Source organism: Anomaloglossus baeobatrachus, chromosome 1 (assembly GCF_048569485.1).
Source record: "Anomaloglossus baeobatrachus isolate aAnoBae1 chromosome 1, aAnoBae1.hap1, whole genome shotgun sequence".
NCBI lineage: Eukaryota > Metazoa > Chordata > Amphibia > Anura > Aromobatidae > Anomaloglossus > Anomaloglossus baeobatrachus.
In genome coordinates this window covers 712,183,220-712,195,934 of record NC_134353.1, presented here as the reverse complement: position 1 = coordinate 712,195,934, position 12,715 = coordinate 712,183,220, and the positions used below count along the sequence as shown (strand labels likewise).

The window sequence follows — 12,715 nt, the reverse complement described above, 5'->3', positions numbered from 1 at the left end:
AACTGTAGGTGTTCGTCGTGTATGACGAAGCGTAGGAAACGCTGATGCTCTGGTGCAATCGGCACGTGGAGATACGCATCTTTGATATCTATTGATGCTAGAAAATCTCCTTGAGACATTGAGGCTATGACGGAGCGTAGGGATTCCATCCGGAACCTCCTGACTTTTACGTGTCTGTTGAGCAACTTTAGATCCAGGACGGGTCGATACGATCCGTCCTTTTTTGGGACCACAAACAGATTGGAGTAAAAACCGTGACCTTGTTCCTGAAGAGGGACGGAGGTCACCACTCCTTCCGCCTTTAGAGCGGCCACCGCCTGCAACAGAGCATCGGCTCGGTCTGGTGGTGGAGAAGTTCTGAAGAAACGAGTTGGCGGACGAGAACTGAACTCTATCCTGTACCCGTGAGACAGAATATCCCTCACCCAACGGTCTTTGACGCGTGACAGCCAAATGTCGCCAAAGTGGGAAAGCCTCCCACCAACCGCGGGTGTGGGAATCGGAGACCGCAAGTCAGGAGGACGCCGTCTTGGCAACGGTTCCTCCGGCTGTCCTTTTTGGGCGTGACTGAGACCTCCAAGAATCTGAGCGTCTCTGGTCTTTTTGAGTCTTTTTTGACGAGGCGAATTGGGACCTGCCCGGTCCTCGAAAGGACCGATAACCAGACTGACCCTTCCTCTGTTGGGGTTTGTTTTGTCTGTGTTGCGGTAAGGATGAGTCCTTACCCTTGGAGTGTTTGATGATTTCATCCAAACGCTCTCCAAACAATCGGTCACGAGAAAAAGGCAAATTGGTTAAGCACTTCTTGGAATGAGAATCTGCTTTCCAATGTCTCAACCACAGGGCCCTACGCAAAACAACGGAGTTGGCTGACGCCACTGCCGTGCGGCTTGTAGCGTCAAGAACAGCATTAATCGCGTACGACGCGAATGCCGCCATTTGCGAGGTCAATGGTGCTACCTGCGGGGCAAATGCACGTGTGACTGAGTCGACTCGCGCAAGCCCGGCTGAGATAGCTTGGAGTGCCCATACGGCCGCAAAAGAAGGCGCTAATGACGCTCCAATCGCTTCATAGATGGATTTCAGCCAGAGCTCCATCTGCCTGTCAGTGGCATCTTTAAGTGCCGCTCCATCTTCAACTGCAACCAAGGATCTAGCTGCAAGCCTGGAAATTGGAGGATCCACTTTTGGACACTGGGTCCAACCCTTGACTACCTCAGGGGGAAAAGGGTAGCGTGTATCTTTAAGCCGTTTAGGAAAACGCCTTTCAGGATAAGCGTGGGGTTTCTGGATTGCGTCTCTAAAGTCAGCGTGGTCCAGAAAAGTGCTTAATGTACGCTTAGGGTATCTGAAATGGATTCTCTCGTGCTGCGAAGCTGACTCCTCTACAAGAGGAGCTGGTGGGGAAATATTTAACATCTTATTGATGTTAAATATAAGATCATTAACTATGGCGTCACCATCTGGTGTATCTAGATTGAGAGCGGTCCCAGGATCAGAATCCTGATCAGTTACGTCCGCCTCATCACCCATAGATTCATCTCGCTGGGACCCTGACCATTGAGATGAATGTGAAGGCCCGTCATAGCGAGCCCGCTTAGGCTGCCCGGGGCCATCGTCCGAGTCAGAGTCTTCACCCTGAGGTGTATATGCCCGTCCCGGAGCTTGGAGCTGAGGGGGACCAGGGGGCAATGATTGCACAGTGTCCGTGGCCTGAAGTACAGGCCTAGCTCGCAATGTGTCAAGAATTTGTGACATAGTGAGAGACATTCTGTCAGCAAAAGCTGCAAACTCAGTTCCTGTCACCTGGACAGCATTCACAGGTGGTACACCCTGGGTCACGTCCAGCAGAGGTCCCGACTGTGCAAGCGCCGCAGGGGCCGAGCACTGCACACAATGGGGGTCCGTGGAGCCTGCCGGTAGAAAAGTCCCACATGCGGTGCATGAAGCATATAATGTCTGTGCCTTGGCACCCTTGCGTTTTACGGACGACATGCTGCTGGCTCTCTGCAATGTGAGAGAGTCTATAGCCAAAGGGCGACCAGCGCTATGTAATACCAAGTATTTGTAGAAACAAAATACTAAGAATACTACTGGCACAAGAGGGGGTGAGCCCTGAGGGCTGCTTACCGCCCGCTGAATAGCAGGTAAGAGGCGCAGAATTCCTTGTCTGGGTCTCCCCGGCTCCCCTCTGCAGCTCAGCGTGTCAGCAGGAATGGCTGCCGGCGTCTGTGGAGAGGGGCGGTCCGTGGGAGTTCCCAAACAAAAGTGCGGGAAACAGTGTCCCCTCTGTGCCGATTGTGAGGGCTGGAGTATGTAAAAACGACTCCAGCCCTCGGCGCTGATGCACTGGCCAGCGTCCCGCCCCTCTCCTGACTGGCAGGTCTGGGGGCGGGAACGAACGGAAGCAGGCCGCAAAAGCCGGGGACTCGAGTTATCAGCGCGGCCGCCGTAAAAGCGCGGGCCGCGCTGAAGTCCCCGGCGCACCACAAGTGCCAGCCGCGCCGCAGTCCCAGCGGCCGGCGTGACCGATTCCCCGAAGTGGCCAGCGTCCCGCCCCTCTCCTGACTGGCAGGTCTGGGGGCGGGAACGAACGGAAGCAGGCCGCAAAAGCCGGGGACTCGAGTTATCAGCGCGGCCGCCGTAAAAGCGCGGGCCGCGCTGAAGTCCCCGGCGCACCACAAGTGCCAGCCGCGCCGCAGTCCCAGCGGCCGGCGCGACCGATTCCCAGAAGTGTGCCTGCTTCAGCGAAGCTGAATGAGGCCATGGCACAAGCGCCGTAGCGCTGATGTCCCCCGGCGCACTACAACACCCAGCATGCTGCGGTGTGAGCGCCAAATGCACGGGGACACAGAGTACCTTGAGGAAGCAGGGCCATGTCCCTGATGTACTCCGCTCCATCCAGCATCTTCTCCAGGGGCTGTAGATGGAGCACGGTCTCAGTGCCTGGAGACCAGTAAATCCCACTTCACCCAGAGCCCTGTAAAAAGGGATGGGGAAGGAATCAGCATGTGGGCTCCTGCCGCCGTACCCGCAATGGGTACCTCAACCTTACAAACACCTCCGACATACAGTGGGGTGAGAAGGGAGCATGCTGGGAGCCCTGTATGGGCCCTCTTTTCTTCCATCCGACATAGTCAGCAGCTGCTGCTGACTAAAAACAATGGAGCTATGCGTGCGTGTCTGACCTCCTGCGCACAAAGCTAAAACTGAGGAATCCGTACTCCTACGGGAGGGTGTATAGCCAAAAGGGGAGGGGCCTTACACTTTTAAGTGTAGTTCTTTGTGCGGCCTCCAGAGGCAGTAGCTATACACCCACTGTCTGGGTCTCCCAATTAGGAGCGAAAAAGAAAGGGAATTTTGTTTACTTACCGTAAATTCCTTTTCTTCTAGCTCCAATTGGGAGACCCAGACAATTGGGTGTATAGCTATTGCCTCTGGAGGCCACACAAAGTATTACACTTAAAAGTGTAAGGCCCCTCCCCTTCTGGCTATACACCCCCAGTGGGATCACTGGCTCACCAGTTTTAGTGCCAAAGCAAGAAGGAGGAAAGCCAATAACTGGTTTAAAGACCAATTCAATCCGAGGAAACATCGGAGAACTGAACCATACCACATGAACAACATGTGCACCCGAAAAAACAGAAAAACCCCGAGAAAACAGGGCGGGTGCTGGGTCTCCCAATTGGAGCTAGAAGAAAAGGAATTTACGGTAAGTAAACAAAATTCCCTTCTTCTTTTTCGCTCCTAATTGGGAGACCCAGACAATTGGGACGTCCAAAAGCAGTCCCTGGGTGGGTAAAAGAATACCTCGTGATAGGGCCGTCAAACAGCCCTTTCCTACAGGTGGGCAATCGCCGCCTGAAGGACTTATCTACCTAGGCTGGCGTCTGCCGAAGCGTAGGTATGCACCTGAAAATGCTTGGTAAAAGTATGCAGACTCAATCAGGTAGGTGCCTGACACACCTGCTGAGCCGTAGCCTGGTGCCATAATGCCCAGGATGCACCCACGGCTCTGGTAGAATGGGCCTTCAGCCTTGAGAGAACCAGAAGCCCAGTAGAACTGTAGGTTTCAAGAATTGGTTCCTCGATCCCCCGAGCCAGGGTGGATTCAGAAGCTTGCGACTGTTTACGCCGACCAGCGACAAGGACAAAGAGTGCATCCGGGTGGCGCAGGAGCGCCATGCGGGAAGTAGAACCTGAGTGCTCTCACCAGAACCAACAGATGCAAATCCTTCTGAAATTGATGGACTGGACGAGGACACAAAGAAGGTGAGGTGATATCCTGATTGATATGAAAGTGGGATACCACCTTAGGGAGAAATTCCGGAATCGGACGCAGAACTACCCTATCCTGGTGAAGGACCAGGAAGGGAGATTTGTATGAGAGCGTTGCTAGCTCGGAAACTCTCCTAAGAGACGAGACCGTTACTAGAAGGCCACTTCCCGAGAAAAGCGGGAAGGGAGACCTCTTTCAAAGGCTCGAAAGGCGGCATCTGGAGAGCAATTAGAACCTTGTTCAGATCCCAGGGCTCTAACGGCCGCTTGTACGGAGTGCTGAGACGACAAACTCCCCGTAGGAACGTGCGTACCTGAGGAAGTCGTTTCTGAAAAAATACAGATAGCGCTGAGACTTGTCCCTAAAGGGAACTGAGCGACAACCCTTTTTCCAACCTAGATTGCAGGAAGGAAGGAAACATAGACGATGCAACCGGCCAGGGAGAAACACCCTGCGCCGAGCACCGAGATAAGAATATCTTCCACGTCCTGTGGTCAATCTTGGCGGACGTTGGTATGCTAGCCTGTCTCATGGTGGCAACCACGTCCTGAGGTAATCCTGACGACACTAGGTTCCAGGACTCAATGCCACACCATCAGGTTGAGGGCCGTAGAATTCAAATGGAAGAATGGCCCTTGAGACAGCCAGTCTGATTGGTCTGGTAGTGCCCCCGGTTAGCCTACCGTGAGGCACCACAGAACCGGGAACCACAACATCCTCGGCCAATCTGTAGCGACGAGGATGGCGCGGCCGCAGTCGGTCCTGATCTAGCGCAGCATTCTGGGCAACAATGCCAGAGGTGGCACATAAGGTAGCTGGAACTGCGACCAATGCTGAACTAAGGCGTCTGCCGCCAGAGCTCGATGATTGTGAAACCGTGCCATGAAGCTGGCACATTGATGTTGTGCCGTGACGCCATTAGATCGACGTCCGGCCTCTGTCAGCGGCGCCAGATCTCCTGAAAACCCGTCCGGGTGAAGAGACCATACCCTTTCGGCCACACCCCGGCGACTTAGGAAGTCAGCTTCCTAGTTTTCCACGCCTGGGATGTGAACTGTGGATATGGTGGATGCCGTGTCTTCCACCCACATCAGAACCTGCCGGACTTCCTGGAAGGCTTGCCGGTTGCGCGTTCTTCCTTGGTGGTTGATGTATGCCACCGCTGTGGAGTTGTCCGACTGAAGTCGGATTTGCTTGCTGTCCAGCTGCTGTTGGAAGGTTTGTAGGGCAAGATACACTGCTCTGTGTTCAAGAACATTGATCTGAAGGGTGGACTCTTGCTGAGTCCACGTACCCTGAGCGCTGTGGTGGAGAAAAACTGCTCCCCACCCTGATAGACTCGCGTCTGTCGTAACTATCGCCCAGGATGGGGATAGGAAGGACCTTCTTTTTGACCATGAGGTGGGAAGAAGCCACCACCGTAGAGATTCCTTGGCCGCCTGAGAAAGAAAGACGACTCTGTTGAGGGAGGTCGACTCCCCGTCCCATTGGCGGAGAATGTCACATTGTAGTGGACGCAGATGAAACTGCGCGAAAAGAACTGCCTCCATTGCTACCATCTTACGTAGGAAGTGCATGAGGCGTCTCAATGTGTGCGACTGGTTCTTAAAGAAGAGATTGCAGCCCGTAGTGAATGCTGTTTGTCTAGCGGAAGCTTCACTATCGCTGAGAGAGTATGAAACTCCATGCCTAGATATGTTAGCGATAGGGTCGGGGTCGGATCTGACTTCAAAAAGTTGATGATCCACCCAAAACTCTAGAGAGTCTCCAGCGCAACGTTCGGGCAGTGTCGGCATGTTTCCTAAGAGAGTGCCTTGACAAGTAGATCGTCTAAATATGGGATCACAGAGTGACCCTGAGAGTGCAGGACTGTGACTACTGCTGCCCTGACCTTGGCGAAGACCAGTGGGACTGTCGCTAGCCGGAAGGTAGAGCTACGAACAGAAGGTGTTCGTCTCCTATAACGAAGCGTAGAAACGCTAGTGCTCTGGATCAATCGGCACGTGTGGATAAGCATCCTTGATGCCTAATGATGCTAGGAAATCTCCTTGGGACATTGAGGCGATGACATGGCGGAGGGATTCCATCCGGAACCGCCTGGTGTTCACGAGCTTGCTGAGCAGTTTTAGATCCAGAACGGGACGGAACGGCCCGTTCTTATAGGCACCGCAAATAATTTGGGGTAAAAACCGTGACCTTGTTCCTGAAGAGGAACGGGGGTCATCACTCTTTCTGCCTATAGAGTGCACCCTGTTTGCAGAAGAGCAGCGGCTCGGCCGGGAGGTGGAGAAGTTCTGAAGAATCGAGTTGGAGGACGAGAAGTGAGCTCTATCCTGTACCCGTGAGACAGAATGTCTCACACCCAACGGTCATTGACCTATGGCAGCTAAATATCGCCAAGGCGGGTGAGCCTGCTACCAACCGAGGATGCGGAGAGAGGAGGCCGCAAGTCATGAGGAAGCCGCCTTGGAAGCGGGTTTTCAGACTGTCTCTTTTTTGGGCGTGACTGAGCCCGCCAAGAATCTGAGCTCCTCTGATCCTTTTGAGTCCACATTGGACGAGGAAAAATGGGACCTGCCCGAGCCTCGAAAAGACCGAAACCACGACTGCCTCCTGCTCTGTTGGGGTTTGTTGTGTCCGGGCTGAGGAAAGGATGAATCCTTACCCCTGGACTGTTTAATGGTTACATGCAAACGCTCACCAAACAGTCGGTCAGCAGAAAAAGGCAACTGGTTAAGCAACCTTTTTTGGAAGCAGAATCTGCCTTCCATTCACTTAACGAGCAGACCAGGCTCTGCTTAAAAACACGGAGCAGCGGAGGCTACTGCCGTACGGTTCGCAGAGTCTAGGGCAACCTGAATCGCGTAAGAAACAAATGCAGACATTTGAGAGGTTAAGGATGCCACCTGCGGCACAGATGTACGTGTAACCGTGTCAATCTGTGTAAGACAAGCTGAAATAGCTTGGAGTGCCCCAAGGGTGAGAATGCTGGAGCCAACGGTGCGCCGACAGTCTCATAGATGGATTTAGACCAGAGATCCATCTGTCTGTCAGTGGCATCTTTAAGTGCAGCTCCATCTCCCACTGCAACTATGGATCTAGCTACAAGCCTGGAGATTGGAGGATGCCGCTTGGGACACTGGGTCCAGTCCTTGACCACGTCAGGGGGCAGGGATAACGTGTATCCTAAGCCGTTTGGAGAAGCGCATATCTGGATAAGTGTGGTGTTCCTGGACTGCCTCTCTGAAGGCAGAGTGGTCCAGAAAAATACGTGAAGCTGACTCCTCCACTGGAGGAGCTGGGTGAGAAATAACCAACATTCTATTGATGGACGCTATAAGATTATTCACTATGGCGTCACCATTAGGTGTATCCAGATTGAGAGCGGTCTCAGGATCAGAATCCTGAGCCGCTACTTCCGCCTCATTACACAGAGAGTCCTTCTGCTAGGACCCTGATGAAACCGAGGGCCGCTCATAGTGAGCCCGCTTAGGCTGTCTGGGACTGACGTCTGTGCAGAGCCGTGACTCTGGGATGCGTGTGACATTCCCGGAGCTGTTAGTTGTTCACACTGAGGGGGGCCATGGATCAATGATTCAACAGTGCCCATGTTGTGAGAGACATGTCCGGACTGCTAGGCTTCTAGTATCATAGCCATAGTCTCAGAAAATCTGTCAGTAAATACTGCAGACACCGTCCTCATCCTCTGGCCATTAGCAGAGACTCCGGCTGAGTTGGATATAATGGGGGTCTATGTAACCTGCCGGCCGTATAGCCGTACATGCTGTACCGGCTGCATAGAAAAACATGTGGTTCTGCACCTTTGTTTTACACAGAGAATATGCTGATAACTCCTCCGCACAATCCAGGAGGGTATATACAACGTGCGACCAAACAGTGCAATGTATATAGTACAAGCATATCTATAAGTGCACTTCTGCACTAGTGGGGTTAGCACCACAGGTGCTGCTTAACGCCTGTTGCAGCGATTGTGTGACTATCAGAATGCCAGGGTCTTCCACACTTGTCTCTGTATCGTACAGAAACTGACACTAATGGCTGCCGGCGTCCTTGTGGAGAAGGAAGCCGTGGGCGTGCCTGAGAAAGTGCGGGAATCCGGTTTCACAGTGCACACAGTGAGAGGGGTGGAGTATGCAAAACATACTCCAGCTCTCAGCGCTGCTGTGCTATGCAGCGTCACGCCCCTACCCTGACTGTCAGGCCTGTGGGCGGTAACGAAGGGAGACTAGGCCCAGAAGCCGGGGACTCGAGTTAATAAGCGCGGCCGGCATATCAGTGCTGGCCGGCGCGGAAGTCCCCGGCGCACCACAAATCCCAGCGGCGCCTTAAATAAAAATGGCAGCAGCGGTTAGCGCAGTAGTCACCCAATACACTAACACACCCAGCAACGCTGTGGTGTGCGATGGCACTAGTGCGGACAGCGCCGCTGTCCCTGGCGCACTAACACACCCAGCAATGCTGCCGTGTGTCTGCGCGGTCCCCACAGGGACACAGAGTACCTCCATGTAGCAGGGCCATGTCCCTGAAGATACTCCGCTCCATGTCCAGCAGATACCAGGGGCTGTGGATGGAGCACGGTCTCAGTGCCTGGAGACCGATAGGATCCCACTTCACCCAGAGCCCTGTAAAAAGGGATGGGGAAGGAAGCAGCATGTGGGCTCCAGCCTCCGTACCCGCAATGGGTACCTCAACCTTAACAAACACCTCCGACATGAAGTGGGGTGAGAAGGGAGCATGCTGGGGGCCCTGTATGGGCCCTCTTTTCTTCCATCCGACATAGTCAGCAGCTGCTGCTGACTAAACAGTGGAGCTATGCGTGGATGTGTTGCCTCCTTCGCACAAAGCACAAAACTGGTGAGCCAGTGATCCCACTGGGGGTGTATAGCCAGAAGGGGAGGGGCCTTACACTTTTAAGTGTAATACTTTGTGTGGCCTCCAGAGGCAATAGCTATACACCCAATTGTCTGGGTCTCCCAATTAGGAGCGAAAAAGAAAAGAATTTAATGGCAGACAGAATTCACATACCTCTTAGATGGATCAGTAAGAATATCCAGTAAGCTCTTCATTTTACTTAAATCTTTCTTGCGATCTGAAAGTAGACATGATCAGTGTGAATTGATCTATGGGACATTTGGATCACTGAAATAAATGTACCAGGTCCTATACACGCACTTAAAAGGGAACCTGTCACCACTTTTTTGGCGTATAAGCTGCGGCCACCACCAGGACTCAGGACCTAAATGCCGGCGAGTGTGTAGGACGTCGAACGCGTCATGAGAAGGAGAACAAAGATGGCCAAAAGAGGCAGCGCCGACACCGGAGAACGGAGACACCCATATGGCCAACCGCACGACCGTTAGTAGGTATTATAAAAGTGTTTATGTTCTCACAGCGGCCTGGGCTCTTATATACAGCATGTTAGAATGCTGTATATAAGAGCCCGGTGGTGGTGGCCGCAGCTTATACGCCAAAAAAGTGGTGACTGGTTCCCTTTAATACTGGAGTGTCCAACCTATGTTTAGTGAGCCAATTATGTGTGGTTTGCAGCGGTCTGCCAACTTTGTGCATTAACACCAGGTCTCCAGATGGCGTCATGAATAAGCACCCTCAGAAGAGCAGATCTGCATGCACATATACTAGCTTCGGAGTTGGAGAGATACATTAAAGGGGTTACCCGTCCTGGGGTATTTATATATGACTGCAGATTTGTGAATTCTCCCAGTGCACGATTCAGTATTCTCCGATGCAGATGCCAGGAGCAGAGGGCGCGTGACCATAAGTATGTGATTTCCATACATGCGGTCATGTGCCAACTAGACGTATTTAGAGGGACTGTGCACAAGTGAATTGAGCTAGTCCGGAGAGATTAGTCGAAATGTGGCCAAAAGTATACAAATTGCATACTACTCTGTGCGCCATTACTGTGAGGAGGCAGGAGCTGAAGGTCACTATTTGGCGTGGTTCTGGATGTGGCTCACGACCCTCAGATCTGAATATGGCTCCTAGGTAAGAATCTTTGCGGGAATCACTGACAAATGTAAAATAACGTCATTATAACATGTAGGTGCTCACCTTCATTCTTATCAATCTTGTTAATCATGCGCCGTAAAGGCTCTATATACTTGGAGAGCTGTTTTAGCTTTTCTAAGTACTGCTGTTCATCTGACTGGCTGGTACTTGCAGGGCTCATCACTGAGTTTGGATTGCCTGAATGGATTTAAGTAAAGAATTAAAAATTGAAAAAAAAAAAAAAAATATATAAAATAAAATGAGTGATTAAAAAAAAATAAAAAAAATTCTGTTTAAAGAATATATAAATAGCTATTTGTTTGTGAAACAAAATCTTGCAATACAGTGGAACCTTGGTTAACAAGAACAATCCGTTCTGGGAGTGTGCTTGTTAACCAAGTTACACATTCAGCAAAGCAAGATTTCCCATAGGAAATCATTGCAATGGAGACAATTCGTTAGACAACCTGTTAAAATGTCCCATCCTGGTGCACTATTGTGCCATTCCACACACGTACAAACACTCACAAAGACACACGCACAAACACAGATTATGCTCACCTTACCCTCCATTCCTTCGCCGGTCTCCTGGAACTTGCATTTCGCCCGTACAAGACGTGTATCGTGTAACCAAGGCGACCGATGCCGGACCTTCCGCACTCAGCGCGCTGTCAAAGGCAGGAGCCGCTTGCCTCAGATTGGCCAGCGCGCTGCCTTTGAGTAGCGCCTGACAGGGGAAGTTCCTCCCTCGTCGCGATGGTCACCAGATACACATCCTGTGGAGGGAGGACCTTCCCCTGTCAGCCACTACTCAAAGGCAGCGCGCTGGCCAATCAGAGGCAAGCAGCTCCTGCCTTTGACGTCAGCGCGCTGGGAGCTGAAGGTCCGGCATCTGTCTCCTTGGTTACCCGATACATGCAAGTTCCAGGAAGCCGGCGAGGGAACGGAAGGTAAGGTGAGCATAATATGTGTATGTGTGTGCGTGCGTGTTTGTGTGGACTGCAAGAGCGGGTTAGAGCGCAGTGGATGTACGGAACCGGAAGTGTGTGCGGTGAGTATTTTGCTCGTACAGCAAAGCTTTCTCGTAAACAGTTACAAATTTACAGAAAGCTTTGCTCGTTAGGCAAAATACTCGCTAACTGGGTTACGCGTTAAGCGAGGTTCCACTGTAATCTGTAGTTATAAATGCTTGAGCATTAGACTTCTAGCCTTTGTATAGATCATACTATATACTGTATATTAAGTCAAAATCTGACGGCAGGGTCTGTAATTCTTTCTTTAAGGCCTCATTCAAACGTCTGTTGTGCATACGTGTTGTAACCATTTTTTTCCCCACGGACACAAGTACCCAATATAATCTATGATGTTATTCACATCCGTGTTTTTACACAGACCGAGTGTCCATGTAAAACTCACGGAGACAAGTCAGGATTTTTTCCTGGTATCATGGATAAAAAGGGCAGCACACAAATGGAATCACGGTACCATCCGTGTGCAAACTTTTTGTGCATTAACGAATCATTTTAGACATATGTACGAACCATCAAGGGAGGTTATTTCTATATTCCCATTAACAAAGATTACAAGGGGTATTTACATGATTCCAAGATATAATCAACATTAATATAATGGAAGAAAATAATTCCATTAGACAAAATATTCCCCTGCCTCTATAGATAATAAATGGCAGTCAATATCTATTCACAGTGAGTACATAGGTATATGCTTAAGTAACCACATGATTTACCCTGAAAGGAAGATAAGTAAATAGATTACTTCCCTTGAATGATCGCCCTGCCTCGACGCGTTTCCCATTTTAATTCCAAGGTTCATCAGGAGGCTGGAATAATGGCGCACAAGGTACAGGGTAAATTGACAGGGTACAGAGAGGATAAGCTGACGTGGAAAAGGGGGCGCCCAAAAATTATGGCGTCACACCCTCCGTTGTCAAGCAGGAAAGAGATCCCTTAGGGCATTATAGGGATCCCATAGTAAATTCAAGTATTGTTCCCCTCTACTGTCCCTGAAATTGTGTTCACTAGCACTGGGTGTCAATATATTAACTAAATTTAAATAAAGATAATATATTTTATTAGATACTTGGGTATTTAAACATGGTGAAGCGAGTGAGGCCTTACTCTGATTTTAGACCAGACAAAATTTGAATCTTGATGTAGTCAGTACTCCGCTCAACAGACGGTTCAGAGAAAAGGAGATAATGATTACAGAACCAGCCATAAGATCCCTGGTAGATTTAAATGTTTAACCCTTCTGCATACATACAGAAGTATTTTACAGTACTGCCCCCGTGAACAACACCGAAAAATAAAAAAAGAGAATTTTGTTACTTACCATAAATTCTTTTTCTTATAGTTCCGTATTGGGAGACCCAGACCATGGGTGTTT

The 12,715-nt window shown here is 50.7% G+C and overlaps 1 protein-coding gene across 2 annotated transcripts in view; it reads right to left on the bottom strand.

Annotated features, from left to right (window-relative positions):
• The window catches only part of MED15 (mediator complex subunit 15), a 101,234-nt gene that overhangs the window by 29,511 nt on the left and 59,008 nt on the right, over positions 1-12,715 (bottom strand). For both annotated transcript variants that reach the window (XM_075321684.1, XM_075321694.1), the window contains 2 exons: positions 10,373-10,507; positions 9,326-9,389 (listed from right to left, as the gene is read on the bottom strand). In XM_075321684.1, coding sequence (XP_075177799.1) covers positions 9,326-9,389; positions 10,373-10,507 — 199 coding nt within the window. The remainder of the gene's footprint in view (positions 1-9,325; positions 9,390-10,372; positions 10,508-12,715) is intronic.